This window comes from Aythya marila (genome assembly GCF_965140915.1).
Source record: "Aythya marila genome assembly, chromosome: 2".
Classification (NCBI taxonomy): Eukaryota; Metazoa; Chordata; class Aves; order Anseriformes; family Anatidae; genus Aythya; species Aythya marila.
Genome location: NC_139043.1, coordinates 62,834,692 through 62,854,606, shown reverse-complemented (window position 1 = coordinate 62,854,606; position 19,915 = coordinate 62,834,692). Strand labels below are relative to the sequence as shown.

Here is a 19,915-nt window from a genome sequence, read left to right as displayed (position 1 = left end):
CCTGGGGAGGGCTGCTATCTTCTTAAGACCCCAGCAGTTCAGTAGCAGCTCCAAGACTGCTTGCAAGCTGCAGGAGCTTCAACAGCCTTTTGCTTCAGGTGCCTCCCCTCCCAGCCCATAATAACATTGCAAACGGATAACAGCAAACCGTGTTTTGCCATGCCAGATCATTTTCTTATGCTTTCTCAAGACCCTGAGGACATTTGCTATACATGCACTTCACTGTGATTTGATTTAATGGAGCTACTCTGCAGTACAAACACTCCTGTGAGCCCATGTCTTTTCAGGGGACACTGTTGTTCATCAAAGTGTTTTTACTCATTTTGAATTTTCATGCGAGTATCAAAAATATGTAACAGCACTTTCAAAGCTGAGTGCTGAATATTAGAAATAAGCAGGTTACAGAAGTTTGAAACCGTCATATATAACTGTCGTCAAGGAAATATGATAGCCTAGAAAGTGTTGTATGGGAAAAACACATTTAGGTTACTATGTCCATAGCTAGCTTAAAGAATTTTTCCCTTGAAAATACAGAAGATCAATTTTGTAATGAATATTGAAGTATTATTTAATAATATTCTGTATTCCTGCAATACAATACAGATTAATGATTTACGAATATAAAATTCAGCACGTATTTTCAAGCCTGATTTTGCAAGCAGGCAGGACAAGAATTTTTTTTCTAGCCTACTTTTTTTCTCATTTATTTAACAAATAAAGACAGCCAATTTCTTTGTACTTACATAATTCCATACTGTTGTTTTCCAGAGGGCTAAACAGGCTTTTTAATTTCTTTAAGCTTGGCATTGTATGAAAGTAGATATCAAATATTCAGAGAGCTCAATTTAGAAAGATCATTTTTCTGATGCAGAGCTTTTCTGAAGAGCTTCCTGCAAAGCTACAAACAATGGCAAAAACAGCAATTCCCACCAGGCTGACGTCACTCTCTGGCCAAGCCTTGTTTTAGGAGGCCTTGGGCCAAAGGGAGGTTCATGCCTGACAAAAAGGTGAGAAATTTATAGGGTATGAGATATCAGAGAAGCTGACTACTGCAAACAACTATAATTAACCTCTTTTGCAAAAGGAGTGTTTACGAACCTTGTTTTCTTCACATGTAAAAAGTCACTGTATCACAGTATCACCTTCCCAGTCTTCTGTCACTACCTTTTAACAAAATCCAGCTCCTTCTATCAAAATTAAAGTTGCCCAAAGCCAATGAAAAATTCAGTAGGGCTCCTCCTCGCTGTGCTGAGTGAGCACTGGCTGTTTGCAAACCCTGTTATCCCCAAGAGGGCTGATGGATGGCAGGTCCCTCACCTCCCCAAATACCCAAGCATAAAGCAGCTCCCTGGTGCAGACATAAGGAGAGCTCAGATTGACACATCATGCACTCAGCTAGTGTCATTAGGGCTGACATTGAGCACACTGAGCAGCCAGCTGCACTGATCCTTCATCACTAAGTTAAACCACATTTCTTCCAAGGCATCTTCTTCCATTCTCTGTGTTCAAACGGGGCTCCTGAGACGCTCTTCCTTCTTCAGACATTCATTCTTGTCAGTTCAAATCATCTACCTCTCCAAGCTGTTAGCAAGGATCAATTTCGGGAAAGCTGATATGGGCAGACTAGAGGCATTACTTATTCCATGCAGTCAACTTTGACAAAATGTGGCCCCCCTTACTTCATGTCCTATGCAGCTAGAAAGACGTACCACATGAAATTCCACAGAGTTAAGAAGCCCTGCTAACAGAGGTCTTTATGAGCTCCAGTTAATTATTACTCTTGTATTACACATATTTTAAATACCTTTTCCAGCGCTTCTCTATCAACCAGCTCCTGCACAGCCAAAAGCTTGATACTGCAAGAAAAAAAACACACAAGAGAAAAAAAAGAATGAATCACACCATTGCAAGCATTACAGAAACACAAGTAAGAGCAGAACTGAAGTTCTCTTCTTATTTTCTCACCTCAAAGAAATTTATAGAAGCATAGATAAAAAAAAACACTCAGGATATAATCAACTAAAGAAAGAGAGAAACAGTATTACTTTGCTTTGCTTTAGCTGCTCCAAAGAGATTTTCTGCTTTCTGCTTTACAAGCATATCTGAGTTCACTTTACAGAGAGCCTGCATTAATCATTACATTTTTAATAACCCAAACTAATACTGAAGGATCTTCTGAACGATGAGCACAGGGAAAGAATCTAAACATTGCTATCATTTTTAGTCAGCTCTGTTCTTCAGTATCAACAGGTCTCCATGAGTCTCACAGTAGCCATTCCAGGGAATTTACCGTATTATATATGAGGTACTGTACCTAAGGCAACCCAGCTAAAGAAATTTGAGGGGGATAGGAAGGAAACATGCGTAACTGAAAGCAGGGTGAATAGACAGCAATCAATAATCGTTGTCCTTGTAAAGCCACTTGTTAAGCAAACCCCAATTTCTTCATCTACTGAATCATTCCTCTATAGGCTAAACCCTACTCACTGAATTGCATTCACTTCAGCAAGACTCAGAGTTACCCAAGCAGGATTTTGCCCTGTAAGACAGGTAACTCAGGTAAATTACTTCTAAATCAAGGTATGTAAAAGAACCTTGTTCCGCTTCTACACTTTCATGATTGGTTTAACGAGTAATCATAAATTATCCACTCTTCTTCAACTTCAGTTACTTGTATGTGTCCCCAGTTACTGCAAAAGCCCAGTCTTTTCTTCCTTTCTAGGCTAAGGAATATCAGGAAGAGATTTTATTGCATCCCCACCAAGCTGAAAGGCTCCCAGGATGGGTAGGAGCCTGAAAGCAGGTGAAACTCTAGAGATGTTAAGGCTAATCCCAATGACATTTAACTAAAACATAAGAGCACATCAGGAGGAGGGCCTATTGGACATTCCCCATTCTTTTTCAGTCACTGTAGACTTTTAAATCCATTCCATGCTGAACTCAGCACTTCAGTCTTCTCCATTACAAAAAAACATTTTGTTTCCCACCAACAGAGACCAACAGATGCATGAATTAGGTAATGACCTCCATTACCCAGTCTTAAAACCTGTCGCTTAGTATACTATACTTGTAGTCCTGAAGATAACTTCCTTTACTCAGAGATACACAAACATTTGTGTTGCATCATTTGGCTCTTCCACTGCATTCAAATATTGTTTAAATCACTCTCGTGACTCTAGACAGACCCAGGACAGGACAGTAAAAAGCTCCTATTCAATACTGCGTGTGTAGCTGATGTAGCAGTCTGTCAGAGGATTTACTTTGCCGTGTACTACAAGAACTTTTATCAGCTGTTCCAAACCTCAGAGCAATGTTGCATAATTCTCCAACACCCACCAATGCTCCAGTACATTAATTATGTACCATCCTGTAATGGCAGTCAGCAAAACATAGCTTCAGTCATGTCCTTCTACTGCATTACAGTGCTTTCCATTACAAGTATTCACAGCCTAACACCCTGAACATACATGTGCTTTCACTTTAACGTACTTCCAGTTTTCAGATGTCTTCAAAAGCATCATAAAAAGCCTACATCCAATGAATTATGAATAGCCCCAGGCTGCGCATTCACAGTCTGTAGAGCCTATTATTGCTAAGACAAAGAGCGTTAGAGATGGTTCAGAAAACAAAGGGACAATCAGAAAGGAAAGGTACTCCACTGAAGTACTACCGCCACAGTGGCAAGGGGCGCACGATCTGTCACAGCATGGAGAACACCCCGTGCTGCACACACACGCCAGCAGGACGGGAAGGGGCTCAGGAAAAGCACAAAGCCAACACAAGGCAAAGTCTGCTGCAAAGACTGCTTCAAGCCCCAATGCACGTAGTGAAAGCTAACATTTTGCCATTCCCTTTCACAAGCTGTTCAACAGTGTCTTTTTAACTATGCAAATTACTTTTGTGTTTTCCTTTTGAAGCCAGCAGTCACATGAGACTTTGAACACTTCATCATCAAAAGGTAGAAAATATCCATTGAGGTTGCTGATGCTTCTACCAATTTACCAATCTATTTTACTAACATTAATTATCTGACACTCAATAGCTACAGAAGAAAGATGAAGCAGAATGCCAAAATGCAAGCACCGTTTCCATTTGAGATCATCATCTCATTGTACACACCTATCCTCATTGCTATTTACAGTAATAAAGCCCCACAAAAATTCCTTCAGCCAGCATGCTTTTATTTAAAACAAAGTGTACTGAGTTACAGAAAAACGAGTGATAAAGAAGGGAGCATAAATCCTTTTCACTTTACCTCATTATATTTAGAGTGATGCTGTCCTCCTGCCCACAAAACGTTTAGATCCTGCAGAGATACTGGATATACAGGGCCAGAACCAAATCTGAATTAAACACTGTTACACCATTGGCAAGAACAGTTTTCGTGGCCTGTGCGCTTGACTCCTGCTGAGAAAAAGACTTTCCTCTACTGCTCTAAACTTACAGAGATCAATGTTTTCCCCATATTTTCCTAAGGGTCCTCACTGTTTTCCACTCAGGCGTCACCTTCACACAGCCAGCCACAAGACACTTGTTTCCTCAAAACACCGGCACTGATGCTGCCTCTGCCCTGGGTTACAGTTCACGGCCTGGAAAATTGCTCTCGATAGCCAGTTATTTACTGCTCTCTCTTCCAGTGACTCCAAGTAACGTTTGTATGTGCTACTTCATGCAATGTCGGCTTAGAAAGGCAGCTTGTTTTAAAGCTGCCACTTCGGGGAAAAACAAGCAAACAAACAAACGAACAGGCTGCTTATTTTGGCTATTTTTTTATCCAACAAGTAGTGAAAGCAGCACACGCCCACATACACTGTGGCTTATGCTTTTGCTGAGGATTTCAGAGTAGAAGGGAAAACGGCTACCTAGCCCCTGGGGGACAGCTCTGATACCGCAGAAATGCAACGACAGGTACTGAAGGATGATGCTGAAGGCAGAGCTGTCTGTACAATGCTATGTTTATGTGCTCTGTTTACATACCCTGTTGCTATTTCTTTCACCCTCACCTGCAGTATGTGAACACTAACTCATAAATGAAGCTGTAGAAAAACCTATTTCCTGAAGAAACCTTTTGGCTAGCTGCTCTCACCCACCAGCTTTCAAGTACACCGTTAACAAAGCTGTACTGCAAGTAACTATACTGACATGATGAAAGAGGCTCTGGTTGTATCCAAACCTGTATTAAAAGTACTTACTGACTCAATTACTTTCCACAATCTATTTTAAAAAGCTACTGAGATTAATATCCTTGCACCCTGGCACACTCAAGATACTTGAAAGCATGCAGTGATCAGGATGAAGAACTCTCCTACAGCAGTACAAATATGCAAACATGATGTGCTGTCAAGGAAACACGACTTCATTTTTCTTTTTGGCCGCGGGTGACACACAGCATTTTCTCTCTAAGGGAATTCCTTCAGGTTTCCAGAAGATTAGTCATGGTGCTGAGCGAATGCCTATAGCTACAGACCATTTCTACTCCTCAGGGCAGCATTGCAATCCTTCCCTAAAAGCATGCAACTTCAAAACAAGTAGCACTGGGTTCCTCTCTCTAATCCCATGTACTCCACTGCAGGAATAATTAAAGCAACCCTTAGCACTGCTGCAAACTCGCTGACAGGTTCCTTGCTGGTTGGGGCATTCCCGTTCACCATGAGCCATCATCACAGATTTGCACTACCCTTCACCTCCCAGTTTGAGCTCTTCACCTCCCACTGCCCCCACGTCCCACTTGCTCTTGGCACGAGCACAGTGACCTGCACCTGCTGAGCCAACCACACTCCGGAGGTGAGGTCCCCGTTCAGTGCAGAGCCTGGTGATTTCAGGAAAAAAGGAAAGAGGAGGGAGTGAGGAAGAGCAAGCTGGGTGATCGACTGGTTCTTGAAGTGTTTAACGCATCACAGCATCCTGCAGAAGCAACTAGGTGCTGTGATGGTAAAGCAGCAAGTCACCACCAGGAGAGTGGCACTGCTTGGAGCCTGCACCTGAGCTCCCCGTGCCGCATTACCCTGTAAGCAGTCAGTGCACCGTGAGTCTCCAGGCGTGCCAGCACGGCCAGATGTGTTACTGCTTTGCTCTTCTGTCTCAACAGCCAGCCTCCATAACCAGCTCGGAGCAGCAGAGCTCCCTGGCCAGCCAGCACTGGTTGCCTCCCTCCTGCCTGTGGGTCTATCAGGGCGAGTAATGATCCTCTGCAGTCCTTTCCGCTTTCTGCACCAGCCCACTCACCCAGTTGGGTTTCTCATCTGGCAGCAACGTGAACTGAGAACTGATCTCAATTTGCTTTGCAAGCTTATAAATCTTCACTTGGGGCCCGAGGTTTTCCAAAAACTTCATGCTCAGACCATAAGCCTGAATAAAGCTATCATCGAGAAATGCTCTATGACTTCTCTTAGCTCTCTGGCTCCTTCTTCAGCATACAGCTGTACCAAATCCCACTTCATCTAGAATCACAGATATTATTACAAATAGCCTATGCAAAAACCACTTGAGCACAAGCAATTATTTTAAGCATTATTAAATCATTCCCTCCTCCCTCCCATAAAATGTTCCAGTTTGTTCTTAAGATTAGACCCCATAGGTCCACAGAGAAGTTTTATGGATGATTTACATATCCCAGAATCAATCCTTTTTAAGCACCCAGAATAAATGCCTATAATGAAGTGCTTGATAACAGATTCACGTTAGGGTTAATGCAAATGAATAGTCCAAGACCCCCCCCCCCCAACACATACATCATCAAATCTTTATGCTGAAATGCTTTTGCATACGTACACAAACTGACTTTACTCATAAATCAGTTCAGTGGTAAGAGACGCAGACGAGAGTCAAAAAATAAAAAACAGGGTGAAAAAACACAGCTCTGCTGTGCTCACAGCCCCTGGTACCTGTAGGGAGCTGGCTACTGAAGCACTCCCCATCAGCCACCGACTCGCAGCTGTGGTCCCAGGGCTTGACTTGAGTCCCCAGGTCCCTGCCAAACAGCACACTCCGACTCATCTCCACCAGGCCAGCCTACAGTCCCAGCACTTCTTTCGGTGCTCACCAGATGACAGGGTGAATAAGAAGGAGGGCGGTGGTGCTTATGGGCTGTGGAGGGGGCTACTGCAATTACAAGTTTACTGCAGCAGTCATGAGAGGGAGGCACAACCCCGCTGCAGCCAGCTGCTGATGGCACGATGCTAAGGACTGTGATGAGCTGGGTTTTAATTGTTGTAAATACAGGCAGAAGAGCAGAGGCAATGATAACATGCATCTTTGGTAACACTGGGGAGAGATAACAGCCAAAAAGTGACACACAAACAAACAAACACAACAGTACTAATACATGTAAAAGCAGGCAGAAGAAAGAAAAACAGCACACTTAATGACTTATCCTCATAATCTTCCTCCATCTACCCATATGAAGTCTGACAGGGAAATAAAATCAGTTTCTCCTTTTCCACTAAAATCATCTGTGTCTTCTCAATCACTCCTCAAATGGAGGGAAAATTTGTGCCTGCTGCCATGTCTAATGGCTGCTGGAAGACACCAGAGAGCTTGTGAAATACACAGACAGCCCTGGGTGGGTGTACCATGCCATATTGCTTGGAGACCAGCCACCAGGTAATGGCACAACAAAATGACTTGGAAGAGTCTCAGGAAAAAGTATTTTTACAGTAAGGAGAAATTAGGATAAAACCCATGAGCCACATTTTCTTTTATAGATACACACACGTACACACACCCCTGTATATACATACACACACACATTCATCCATTCAGGGGTACTCTCTCGCAGTCTCGCAGGATGAAAGCAGCTGTTCTTCGATGCCTGGTCACCATTGATTTGCCTGCACAAAGGTTTAAAATCAAAAAGCACATCAAGGCTCCGCAGCTGGGAACACAACCAGGAGTAAATGGAAAGAACAGAGAAGTTGCAATCCATCAGGCAAACTGCCAGCCTAATGCCTGCTGGACAAACGCTGCTCCCCCGACGTTTGCATCCACGGGTCCTGTTATGTTGTGTGAGTGGCTGGAGTATTTGTTACAGAGAGAAAGGAAACCGTAATGGAACTAAAAGGGGGAAAACATGAATTATGGATGCTTAGTACAGAGCATTAAAGGGTGAAACAGCGGCATCTGAGAAGCAGCAACAGACTGGAGAAAAAGTAAGTAGTTTAGTACTGTTTTCCTTTCTTTTTTTTCAGCGATCTCCTGAGTCCCATGGTGCTCTCAATCCTCTCTGGCATGCCGCTCTCTCCTTGCCATTCTCCTTCCTACATCTGCTGTACAACAGATATGGGGCCATCATTTTGTAGGAGCAATGCACTTTATATCAGAGGTCTGACTCAGGCTTAACTGATGCTCTGGTTTCAGCATAGCTATGCTGTTGCAATAGATGACTCGTAAACCCTGATCTGCATGTACTGCCAAAGCACGAGTGCAAAAACAGAAAGTTGCAAGAGCATCCAACTTCTTCCTGGCTCTCTGGAAGGCAGTAAGACATACTTGCACAATGACCCAAACCACAAGCAGCAGCAGAAAGCACAGATGCCCACATGTAACAGAATCACGGACTGCTTGAGGTGGGAAGGGACCTCTGAAGGACGTCAGGTCCAACACCCCTGGCTTTGCCAGGGCCACCTGGAGCACGTTGCCCATGACTATGTCTAGGTGGCTTTTGAAGATGTCCAAAGAGAAGATTCCACAACAGATTCACCACAAAATTAAGAGGGGAGCTGACCAAAAATCCTGGGTTCTCTGCAACTTTAAAGGTAACAATGCCCATAGTAATATTGTTCTTTTCTTGTCCATCTACCCAGAAAAGGTATCTTCTGAACTGCGAGACACTGATGCTCAACAAGAATGATAGGCTTCTCTGTTGTAAAGGGGATTAACAGCAGCAGGGAAACTCTTCTTCTCCAGATAAAGGATATCAGACATTATTCTTTCCTTGTCCGGAAAAGGGGGAAGGAGACTGGACATCATCAACTCATTTCCACTTGCATAAAATCTCTCTTTCTGAAGGTTCCCTCAAACTTTTAAACCTGAGGAAGTTACAGAAGGAGCATCCTTTTGGGTGCATGCAGCACACGTGCACAGAAGCACTCTACTTGCATTATGTTCACACATTTGCTGTCCTACCTCAACTCAGGGTGTAGAGTACTGAAGACATGAGCCCAGAGCTAACTGCACTTTCCAAAAACTCTTTGTTTGCTAAGTTAGAGGCCATCCTACAGACTTTTCTTCTGCTGGCATCTTATTTTTTCCTATTCTTCCCCAACTCTTTCTCCTCAAGCTGGTGCAATGCCAGGAGAGTGGCAGCAGTAATAAAAGTAAGCATTATGGAAGGTTTCCAAAGTCCTTGGAAGAGATGTTGGTTATTAAGGGCTGAGATATACTGCACTTGATTGAACAGTACCAAACCCGATTCCTGAGACGCAAAGGTTAATTAGACAAACGGCTCAAAAGGATCAGTTGGTTCTAACTCATTACTTGTTGATTTTTTTTTTTTTTAATTCTAAAAGAGATTTTAAAGTAGACCAGGCATTTGAAAACAACCCCCAAACTCCCAAAGGCATGAGATCAAACCATGAAAGGCCTGAGACTGCCAGTAACTCAGTGATTATAGAGTAGTGGCCTAGTGAATAAAGAGCAAGCAAATCAAATACATATATTAAATTATACTGAACACAGCAATCTTGTCCTCATGTATCTTCTAGCAGCGACCAGGTGCAGACACTGGCAATGCAGATTTACTTCCAAAATCATTCAAAACTCAGGCTGGGCAATCCAGGAGGCTTCTCTGTCACCACTTCCACCTACTCCTTCACGCATTACGCCTGTGCCAAGGACTTGACTACACGATAATTCAGGCAGCATAAGGGGATACTACTGCAAGCCAGAAAAAACAGTCATATTTACTCATGAAAAATACACACATTGTTTCAACCCCTCTGTTTCAACTTGCTTCTGGCGACAGTAAGCCAAAAAAAGTTGCCCGTATTAAGAAAAGGGAGAGGGTGGCTTTTATTTGCATTTGTATTGTGGCAAAATGTATTCTCCCTCTTCCATATTGTATTTCTCACTATTTGTAGCTAAGAATAATAATGTCTCCCTTCAAACTGGTTTGCCTTACATCTAATCGTTTTGATATTACGGAAAATGCTTTGTACAATGTTCACAGTTTTAGGATTATTACTATTTTTAAAACACTTTTCAGAGTTAAGTCTGTTTCCTCATAACTCTGCAGGAAGACACAGGCTTACAAAGAGTGTTGTGTTTGTGGCAACATTGATTTCTTGTGAGTCATTAAAACTGGACATGAGCAAGTTATTTAACTTGCACTGAATTATTCAAATCTGTCCAACAAGGGAGGAGACCAGGATTTAAAACAAAAATTAGCAGCTCATAAAATCAGAGGTGACTTAGAGCTTCCAAATATAGGCATTATATTATAGTGTAAGTGGTGTCTGGCATTTGGCTATTTTTCTGGATCTTCTAAATCATTCCCTGTTTGGGTAGGGCCTCTTCGTTCCAGAAACGGCACCTTTTCCAATCTAATCCCACTTTATTGCAGCAGTGGAAAAACAGACCAGTCCTTAATTAAACCGAAGTGTATGCCTTCAAAGCGTGGGTACACGCTTTGTTACACCCTCTCTGGGAGAGGGTGTAACAATATGCTATCGTGCTGCCACGAGGAACAAAGCTACCGATAAAATTTGGGGGGCTTGGGGTGCAAAGCAATTAACAGGGACTCTATTTGAAGAATTTACCTTTGTGTCCCTGCAACAACGTATGGTTGGTGGTACATGACCCAGAATCAGCTGGTGGTATCCGAGTGCCTGTAAAGTTTAGTCTGGCTTTACACGAAGAGTATTGAAGCTTCCTGGCTGAATCTGAATATAGAACTTCAAAGTCTTTTGTAATATGCTCTTAACAAAGACACTGGCACTGAAAAGCTGGCTCCAACTTTTAAGAGGCTGGCAGCGTTCCACAACAATTGTGCGTTTCATATGAACATTTTACTCAGAATACTTTACGCCGAACTAGAATTGGTTAAGCGGTGGAAAGGCTGAACACCGGGGATTAAAACAGGAGAACATACACAAGAGGTGCTCAGAGAAATACTGTGAAGTTGCTGAGAAGAGGCACTGTGATGAAGGGAAAGAAGCACTAGAGAGATCAAGAGCAGCACTTTGGTCGAGTGTATTTTCCTCTACAGCATTTTCCTGACCAGCTTCTGTTGTCTTACAAATTCAAAGACATTTCCGGAGGAGGGATAAAAAGAAGTGTGTCATTACAGCAGGTTGAGAATAAAGCAGAAAATGCCTTAGCAGGCAGACTGTATTTCTTAAGGACTTCCCACTGCATGGCTAAAAGCCCAATGGACTTTACAGTGTGGAGCTCTGGGAGCTCACAACATGACTTTGATGCTACAGTGCCCTGCAAGAGTATGCGGCAGGCCTCCAGCACCCACAAACTCTCCTCAACCCCTGCATTTTTTCCATCACCCTTCCAAAAATCTTCATACTGCACCAGAAGCCATTTTGGCTTCTTCAGTGATATTAAGGAAATGAACAGTAAGGCACAGGAATTAGTGATCATAAAGGAAAGTGTTTGCTTAAGCAGTCAGGAGGTACTCTAAAAATATACATGCACATATTCAGGCACATACATGCCTCAGGATCATCATGGCAGTTTACTAACACCAGCATCCAAAACAGACATTTCAAGCAAGAAGGAAGCACAAATACAAGCGGAAGTATTTCTCGGTCTCGGATAACTCCGTTCCTCCTGTTTCCAGCACTGTCACCAGCCACGGGCCTGACCAGTAAGGCCTCATCCACAGCCTGTATTGGGTATGATTAAGACAAATAACTGTGTATCTACCAGGTCTCCTGACAGAATAACACCCCTGCATTCTTGCCCTGGTGAGAGGCCCTGGTGCAGGCCTAGCCTAACAATGTAAAGTTTCCACTTCAGTGGAGCAAAGCGTGTCAGTCAGCACATCTATCTCTGGCACAACAAACATAGATGGTGGCAAGATCGACTGCTAACTACTGGGTTGTTCTTGTTATAGCATCTATACCATATGGCAGAAAAAGGGATGCGATAGACAAGACTTCCTCAAAACTGTCTCTTGGCTAGCCCACTTTCCTTAAAAAAATAGAAAGAAAAAAAAAAAGAATAATTTGTACCCACACTTTGAAGGCATACAAACAGGCATCATCCTCCTAAAACTGAGGTCAGCTGCACATTCTGAAATGTGAAGTAAAGAAATTGGAAACTGTCAGAAGAAGCAGACAGAGGGAGCAAAGGAAAAAAAAAAAAAAAAAGAGTTTCCCATTCCAGTAAAGACGGCACTCCTCTGTGTTGCAGGCACCCGAACCTTTCACACCCAGACACGCCACTGAAGACAACTAAATTAGCCAACTCACAACTGGAGTTGGCATTAAATCATCCTGAGTTTTGCTTCCACAGAAGCTACACACGAAGGTCACCAGAAAAGCTAAGGCTGTTGTACTCAGAAAATAACCATCAGATGATGCTGAGGTTACATCTGCAAGGAGGCCACAGAAAGCACAAATGAGATAAAAAGAACAACTGCCACAAAAAGGTGAGAAGCTAAAAGCCAAGAATTAATTACAAAAGTATCCTACCAGCTTCATCTACAACATAGTGTGATACTGCAGTGAAGTGGAGACAGGAGCCTCGGGGGCATTGGGAGTGTCATTTATCATGTTTACCCAAATGGCAAACCAGGTGGACTTTCTATCAGTCTGGTTATTTTCCCTCTAACAATGGCTCTGAAGAGCGACAGGGGCTACACGAGGCTCAAGCCTCAGGTTAGCCAAAAGCCACAGCCTCACATAGCCTTTGCTCCAAGTATTGGAGTAACGCAGAAAGGTTTTAACCCCCCAGGGGATGCATCACATATCTGTAACTCTAACCCTGGAGAGAATGTAAACCTTCCCCAGCTCTCAAAGTCAGGGAAATGGCTGACTCGGCACTCTCCCCGACAACTGCTTTCTTCCATGAAGCGTCTGCTCGGTTTGCTGGCAGGATTTTCCAGCAGAGCTACACTAAGCAGAAGGGACAGACCACCCAACACTCAAACAGAAAGCATGCAACAAATGTATAGCAGAGCATGTTACGGCCTATTTCACAGCGTACTACCATTTACTTTTCCCTACTGCCTCCTAGAAAATTCCTGGACACTGTGTGTAGTGCAGAGAATGATCTTCCATCAACCAAATCCTGAATTTCTGTCTCCAGTAGTACCACAACCACAGAAACATTGGTCAGAAGGGACCGTCTGAGGCAACAAGCCCCTCAAAGTCACGACTACCACAAGGAACTGTCCTGAGGTCTGCTGTGGCCTCACTCAGCTGAGTCCTGAGAACCTCCAAAAACGTGAGACACTACAGCCTTGAGAGAACCTCTTCCAGTGTTGCACCAGTTTCTGAGTGAGGAAGCCAGCCGCCCACTTGTACTAAAGCAAGGGGCTATTTCACCCACAGTGCTGGGATCTGGGTTTCCTGTTGAGCTTCATAAGGTTTCTGCTGGCCCAGTCATGTTTCTCCAGGATCTTCTGGATTGAAGGGTTACCATCTGCCGCTGTAGCCACTCCCCTGAATTACGCACTGTTACACAGCATAAAAATGTATTACTCATAAAGGACAATTACCCTGCGTAGTAAATACATGGTACAGTAACAGTCTTTATTGACATAGGAATAGCTTTATCTGAATAGACAGATGAGTCAAGTCATGTACTTTTTCCCCCTGACAATGACCTGTGCCAGTCTCTTCAAAAGACACTGAGACACACAGTAAAGAAGCCAAGCAGCTCTTCCACTTCCCCCCTGCCCCATCCCCATCTCACGTAATGGGATGCCACCACTCTCCATACAGCCTTCTCATCTGGTGGCTCCCAAGCTTCCTGGTCGGTTTGAAGCTGCTCTCCAGACTGAAGATGCCCTTCATGGAAAATTTCCCACGTGAAACTTTTCACTGGCAAATGCTACAGAGGGGATGTGTCACCCACCAGGAAACCACAGTCACGTCACACCCAAGGAGCAAGGGGGTTGCCTAAGCATTTATTTCAGCTTCTCCTGAGCTCAAGGAATTTTCTGGCATGGGCTTATTAGTGTGCCATACTAAGAATTCCCTTGAAGCAAGCACAGCTGAAAGTTTTTCCCTTATTCTAATATGCAGATAGAAAATAGAACAGTTGAGTAATTTTACATTCACTTATCACGGTAATCTTTTTTATTCTAGTATCTCATGACTTTGAGACCAGCATGAACCTCATCAGTGGAAGAATCTCATTAAAATGACCTGAAAAAAAAATTACCTGAAAGTAAAATCTAAAGTTGATCTCATGGAGGGTATCACTGAACGTGTTAAGCTGTGGAATATTTATATGTGGAATAACAAGTTTCAAATTAGGAGTGTCATATGGGTACCTAACCAGCTTATGTTGCTAGCAATAATGGGTGCTGTCACACAAGCGGATTAACCATCCTCCAGTCAACAACTGCAAAAAAGGCTGTGTACGATGGGACATGCAGTAACTGCTTTCATGCAGTGGAGGACTGTGCACAGGAGCAAGGCAGCTCATGGTTTTTTCTTGGTCAACAGAGTGGTGGTTCTCCACCACAGCTCAGACAGACTGTCATCAAACCGGGGACCCCGTGAGGATAGAACAGCAATGAAACCAGGCCCATGTGTGGTTTTTAGTACAGTTTATGCTAGCTCAAGGGCATCAGTCATGACCTCCCCACTTTTTATAAGACAAATACAACTGCTGTATTTGTCACAGCAATAAAAAAAGCTTAATGCACCGCAGTGTCAGTCTCCAAGCGATCCAATCTGATAAGCTATCTCACCGTGCAAGGAAATAGGTGGTGTGGCCAGGCCTTGACGGAGCACAGCAGAGCCACTTAGCAATACAACACAACCTCTCAGCACCGCCAGCCATCCTGTTCCCCACTCTAGGGTCACATCTGCCCTCCTGGAAGAGCCACGTGGCACAGCCCTGCCTCCCCAAAAGGGGCAAGCAGCACGGCCCCCAGCACGTACGGATGGGCGGCCAAGGCTCAGTCTGACTTTCTCTGGCAACTGCAGATAAAATGGGTTAAGCAGTCACCACTCCCAGTCAGTAAGCCACGTTCAGCAGCTGTTTAAGTGAAGCCAATTTACTTCACAGACAGGCAGCTCCCAGATTAACCTGGATCAGCACTGGGCACTGAGAAAGAGGAACAAAGAGCTACACGGAGGATCTCAGAAACACGTGTTTCTTAGGCGATGCTGAGAACATGCCTGAAGCTGCAGAGAAGTGAAGACTCTTGTCCAATATCACATAAGAGAAGAGATGGAGATGGGACAGATCCAGAGTGGCTACCAACCCAAGCCATCGCCTTCATCTCTTAGACCACTTCAATTTTTAATGCTTTGTTTAGACATTTCACAGCATATGAAAGCATATACATTATGTAAGTGCTAATTATATAGTGCAAATGACTCCTACTTCAGATTTAAAGAAAGCCTTAATGCAATATCCATTACTTCAGCATTTACTCTTAGCTACTTGGGTCATTGGTCTGATTTTTTAATAGCCTCTGTGCTCCCCTCCTTCCCTCCTCCCCCCCCATTTTTTTTTTTTTTTTTTTTTTAATTTGGACAAATATTTCCTAGCTATAACTCTGGCTACAATTTCGGGCAAATGCTGGTTTGTAAGGATTTTCTAATGTGAAGGAATCAGAGGATATCAAACGAACTGAAACTTAAAGCCTCTTTGGCACTACTCAGAAATGGGGCACGTGAAACTCAAAACTTAAAACTATTTGAGACATAGAGCTAAACTTAAGTTTCCTTCGAAGACGCAGCCATCGCTGGTAGTTACTTTTAAGAATAAGTCTAGCAGAAGCAGGTTCATTTCATCGGACATATTTGGCTGACATTCAGCACATGGTTGACCAGTGCTAGGTTAGAAGCACAGGAAAGCACTAGCAAAAACCATGGTCTCCCTCTCAGAAAGGCTCAGGCAGGCAGCAGCAGTTTTAGGCTGCCTCTTTCTTAAAGTGTGTCAAATAAATCCCCGAACACTGAACAGCTACAGCTTAGTCTTAAAAGGTCACGCACTATTTAAAAATGAATAAATAAATAAATAAATAAAAACAGGATAAAATAAAACCCAAAGCAGAGCACCTAAGGAATCACACAGGCTGGGAGGACTGCAATCAACATTCATTTAATTAGGCAGCTATGGTGAAACACGGACACCTATGAACTGCCACTGGGGCTCAAATTCATACAGCATGCTGTCTCTGTACATAAGCAGGGCACAGCCACGTAAACAGCTACTACAAAAATCTGTAAAAATGACCACTGCGTGAATTACAGAGCACTGTGCCTATGGGGGAATTTGCTCTCACCGGCCAGTTTGTGGGTGGTTTAAGCTCTGAAGCAAGGAGCACTTGTCATATCCGCTTCACCAGGTGTGCAACAAGGGACAATAGCTGTGACTGTGCTGGCAGCTCTGTCATCAAAGGTTTTCTTCTAGAGCAGGTACAAGTGAACTTCAAAGCAAAACCTCAAATCCTCCTAATTTTGAAAGGTGGTGAGGTGTTGTTTTTCTGTTTGTTTTTAAAACTAAAATAAAATTAAAGCCTCTCAGAGGGCCACAGAATGAAGACTTTGCTGCACACATGATTCTTGCCATCTTCTGTGCCTCGCTCACGCTGCATATCACAAATGCTTCAGGTGCTTTGGATCCAGGCTGCTGTGAACTCTGAGCAGAGTGAACTCGCTGAACTGAAGTAATCCCCTGCCGGCAAGGATCCAGCCAGACATCTTTGGGGTTACTAGGATTCATGTTCAAAGAAGAGAAATGCTGTCTCTCTAATAAAAATAAAAACTGTCAAAGGCACATGGCTCAGCATTCAGTCAGATATTATGTGGTTGGGATTGCATTGCCACAGGATTTAATAAGAGGAAGTTCTCTTATCTCCCTTGGTTAGGCAGAAAAAAGAACCCCACCAACAAAAAACATGTCTTTTCAGCTCTAAAGAGAAAAGAGAAAAGCAGCTGTCATCACACAACCTCTGTATTAGTGGAAGTACAAGAGGAAAATAAAGTACCTGACATTACGCAAGTCTTAGCAGTGTAAGAAAGGTTAATAGAGTTTATTGGACTTCTAATAGGGATAATTATAGCATTTCTGCACAGCCCGTATGCATCAAAAAGGTAATTTCATTTGTTTTCCTATTTATTCTTCCATGACTAAATTCAAGGCTTTCTACCTCCAAACTCATTTTCATTCATGAGCCAATTACCTGCGCCATTTACTTTGACAAAACGAAGAATTTTTATGCAGCTGTGTAGCATATATAAAGGTACTGAAGCTTCAAGACACAGCAACACGCTAATTTCTCCAACGGGATATCTTTTGTTTTACAGTTTTGCTGGCCAGAACATCCAAAGAGAAGGAAAACCTCCATGCCTTGTCCTGCTGTTAAAGAGTCCATGGAGTAGCATTTTGCGGGGTTACCATGCCAGGCTGGTTGCTCTTTGAGCATAGTGCCAGCAGGACTTGGGACTTGGTGGTGGCTGCAATGTCCTGACATGGACCAAGTGCAACAGTTCACATTGTGAGAGGAGAAGGAAGAAGAAAGAGACAGCAGGCCCAAGGGGATGGTCCTTAGAGAATATGGCAGCAGCTCTGTCATGCAACAGACCTGGCTGTGGCCCCTTGGATGTTCGCTGTCTTTCGATAGTTTAAACAATCAAAAATTATTCAAATGTTAACTCTGCTATGGCCTATGTATGTGAAATAAAATAAATCATCCCTTCCCCTGTGCCTTGAACCCCAATACTCAGGGAAAGACCAGCCAAGTCACCGAGCCTGAAGGGGAAGAAGGGAAGAAAAAAAAAAAAAAAAAAAGGAAAAAATACAAAAATGTCATCATTCAGGAGTACTTCACTGAAGGAAAAAGCTGAGGACAAGATTGCAATCTGGCATCTCACTCTGAATAAGGTCATCTTGAATTGACACCATCCTCTGGGAAAGGAGCTCAAGAAAATGAACATGTAGTAACACAGGAAGAAGAGACTTTGTGAAAGAAGGCCACAAAGAGAAAAGACAGTCATCATCCCTTCCTCTTTCAGGAAGACAAGAGGAGATGACAATGCACGTCACAGCTCAAGATGCAATCACACAGAAAAATGTTAAGAACAGCTTTACCAGAAAAGCAAAGTGTAAGAAGGGAGCAGAAAGGAGCATTTCAAACTTTCCTTTTGCCATTCAAAGAAGAACAAGAATATGTCAGGCACAAACTTTACTTGTAGCCCCGACGCACAGTTTAACAATTGAGATGGACAGATAAAGCAGTGTGTGGAAAACTAGGATGGGTTATCACAGGAGCACCTCAACACAGGTGCTTCCCTCTCCCCTGCAGAGGGCTGGGGACACATTCCTCTTTCCCACAGCCCCGAAGAGCAGTGGAAGAATCACAGAACAACTTGGGTTGGAAGGGACCTCAAAGATCATCTAACTCCAACCCCCTGCCATAGGCAGGGATGACACCCACTAGATCAGGTTGGCCAAGGCCCCATCCAGCCTGGCCTTGAACACCTCCAGGGATGGGACACCCACAGCTTCTCTGGGCAACCTGTCTCACCACCCTCACAGCGAAGGGTTTCTTCCTAATGTCTGATCTAAATCTACGCTCTTTCAGCTTAAAATCCCCTTTAGATAGGGCTCCTCATCCTATCACTGCCTATGGCTAGGTCCTGCCTTCCCAACGTCTGAAGGCTAGCAGAGCCCATGGGCCGAGCAGGCAAACAGCCACCAGCAACTGCTCGCCTCCTGCCTAGCAAAGAAACCTGGGCTGTTTGGGTTCAGCTCCAGGTGTGTACACAGCATTGGTGGACTTTTTGTTTGGTCCCAGAGCAGTCAGATAAACCCGTGCTGCCTCACCACACGGCAAGGGAGGCAGAGCTGGGGTGTTAGCCTCCTGCGATGAGTAAGCAGGGATGGCGGGCACAGAGGCAGCGTGACGAGGAGTTTGGTAACCTCACGGGTGAGCCAACACTCAGCTGGGATCAGCTTCCTGTCAGGAAAACACTACAGTGAGGAGTTGGTCAACACTGCTGCCAGCAACCTCTCCCGTGGCATGCAACCCACCTGCAGGGGTGTCCGGCTTTGCCTTCCCTCCCTCCCCACCCCCATCCCAAAACACAGCAGTGTTCAAAAGGCCCTTTCAAGAAGGGGAACACCCATCTTGTCTACAGGATGTGACAGGCAAAAGGGATGTGGGTTAACTGGAGGGGGTGCAGCAGCACGCCTCTGTCTGCCAGGGCCTTGCAGCCAGCCCGCAGGCACACCACACAGCCCAGGCTTCAGTCTCTAGATCACAACTGGCCACACACTTGGTAGACGTAGCTCCAATTAATCCTGTTATTTTATTTTTTTTTATGGGCTATCTTCATGGTTTCTGAACTTTCAGAACTGGCAATGACCGAAGGTTAGGGCCCAGTCCTGTAGAGGTGACTTCTGTATCTGTATGCCATTGATTTAGGATGGAGCTGGCCGGTATTCGTGATTAAAACTGTTCACAGGTTCCAGTAATTAGGAGGGGACACCCTGAAGAGGAGACAAACTGCTGAATGGTGTGCACAAGCTCCTCCATCACACCTCCCTGCACCTCAGACCACATCCCACTCCAGCCTCCTCTCTCCTCACATCAAGTCCTTTAGCACTGCACAGGCCCACAGATAATAAATAATATCACAAGGTGAACGAGAGGGAAAAGAAGCACAACCTGGTGTACTGGAAGAAGCTCTGACTCCAGTCTGACTTCACTGCTTGAAGGCAGGAAAAGGGGAAATAACCTAACTGGGATAGATTTTGCTTTTCATCCTTTATCTGC

General features: G+C 44.0%; 1 protein-coding gene across 1 annotated transcript in view; it reads right to left on the bottom strand.

The window, feature by feature from the left end:
* The window catches only part of EEPD1 (endonuclease/exonuclease/phosphatase family domain containing 1), a 61,791-nt gene that overhangs the window by 26,854 nt on the left and 15,022 nt on the right, over window positions 1–19,915 (bottom strand). Inside the window, exon 2 of the mRNA XM_082753254.1 lies at window positions 1,805–1,856. Within this exon, the coding sequence (XP_082609380.1) occupies window positions 1,805–1,856 (52 nt within the window). The remainder of the gene's footprint in view (window positions 1–1,804; window positions 1,857–19,915) is intronic.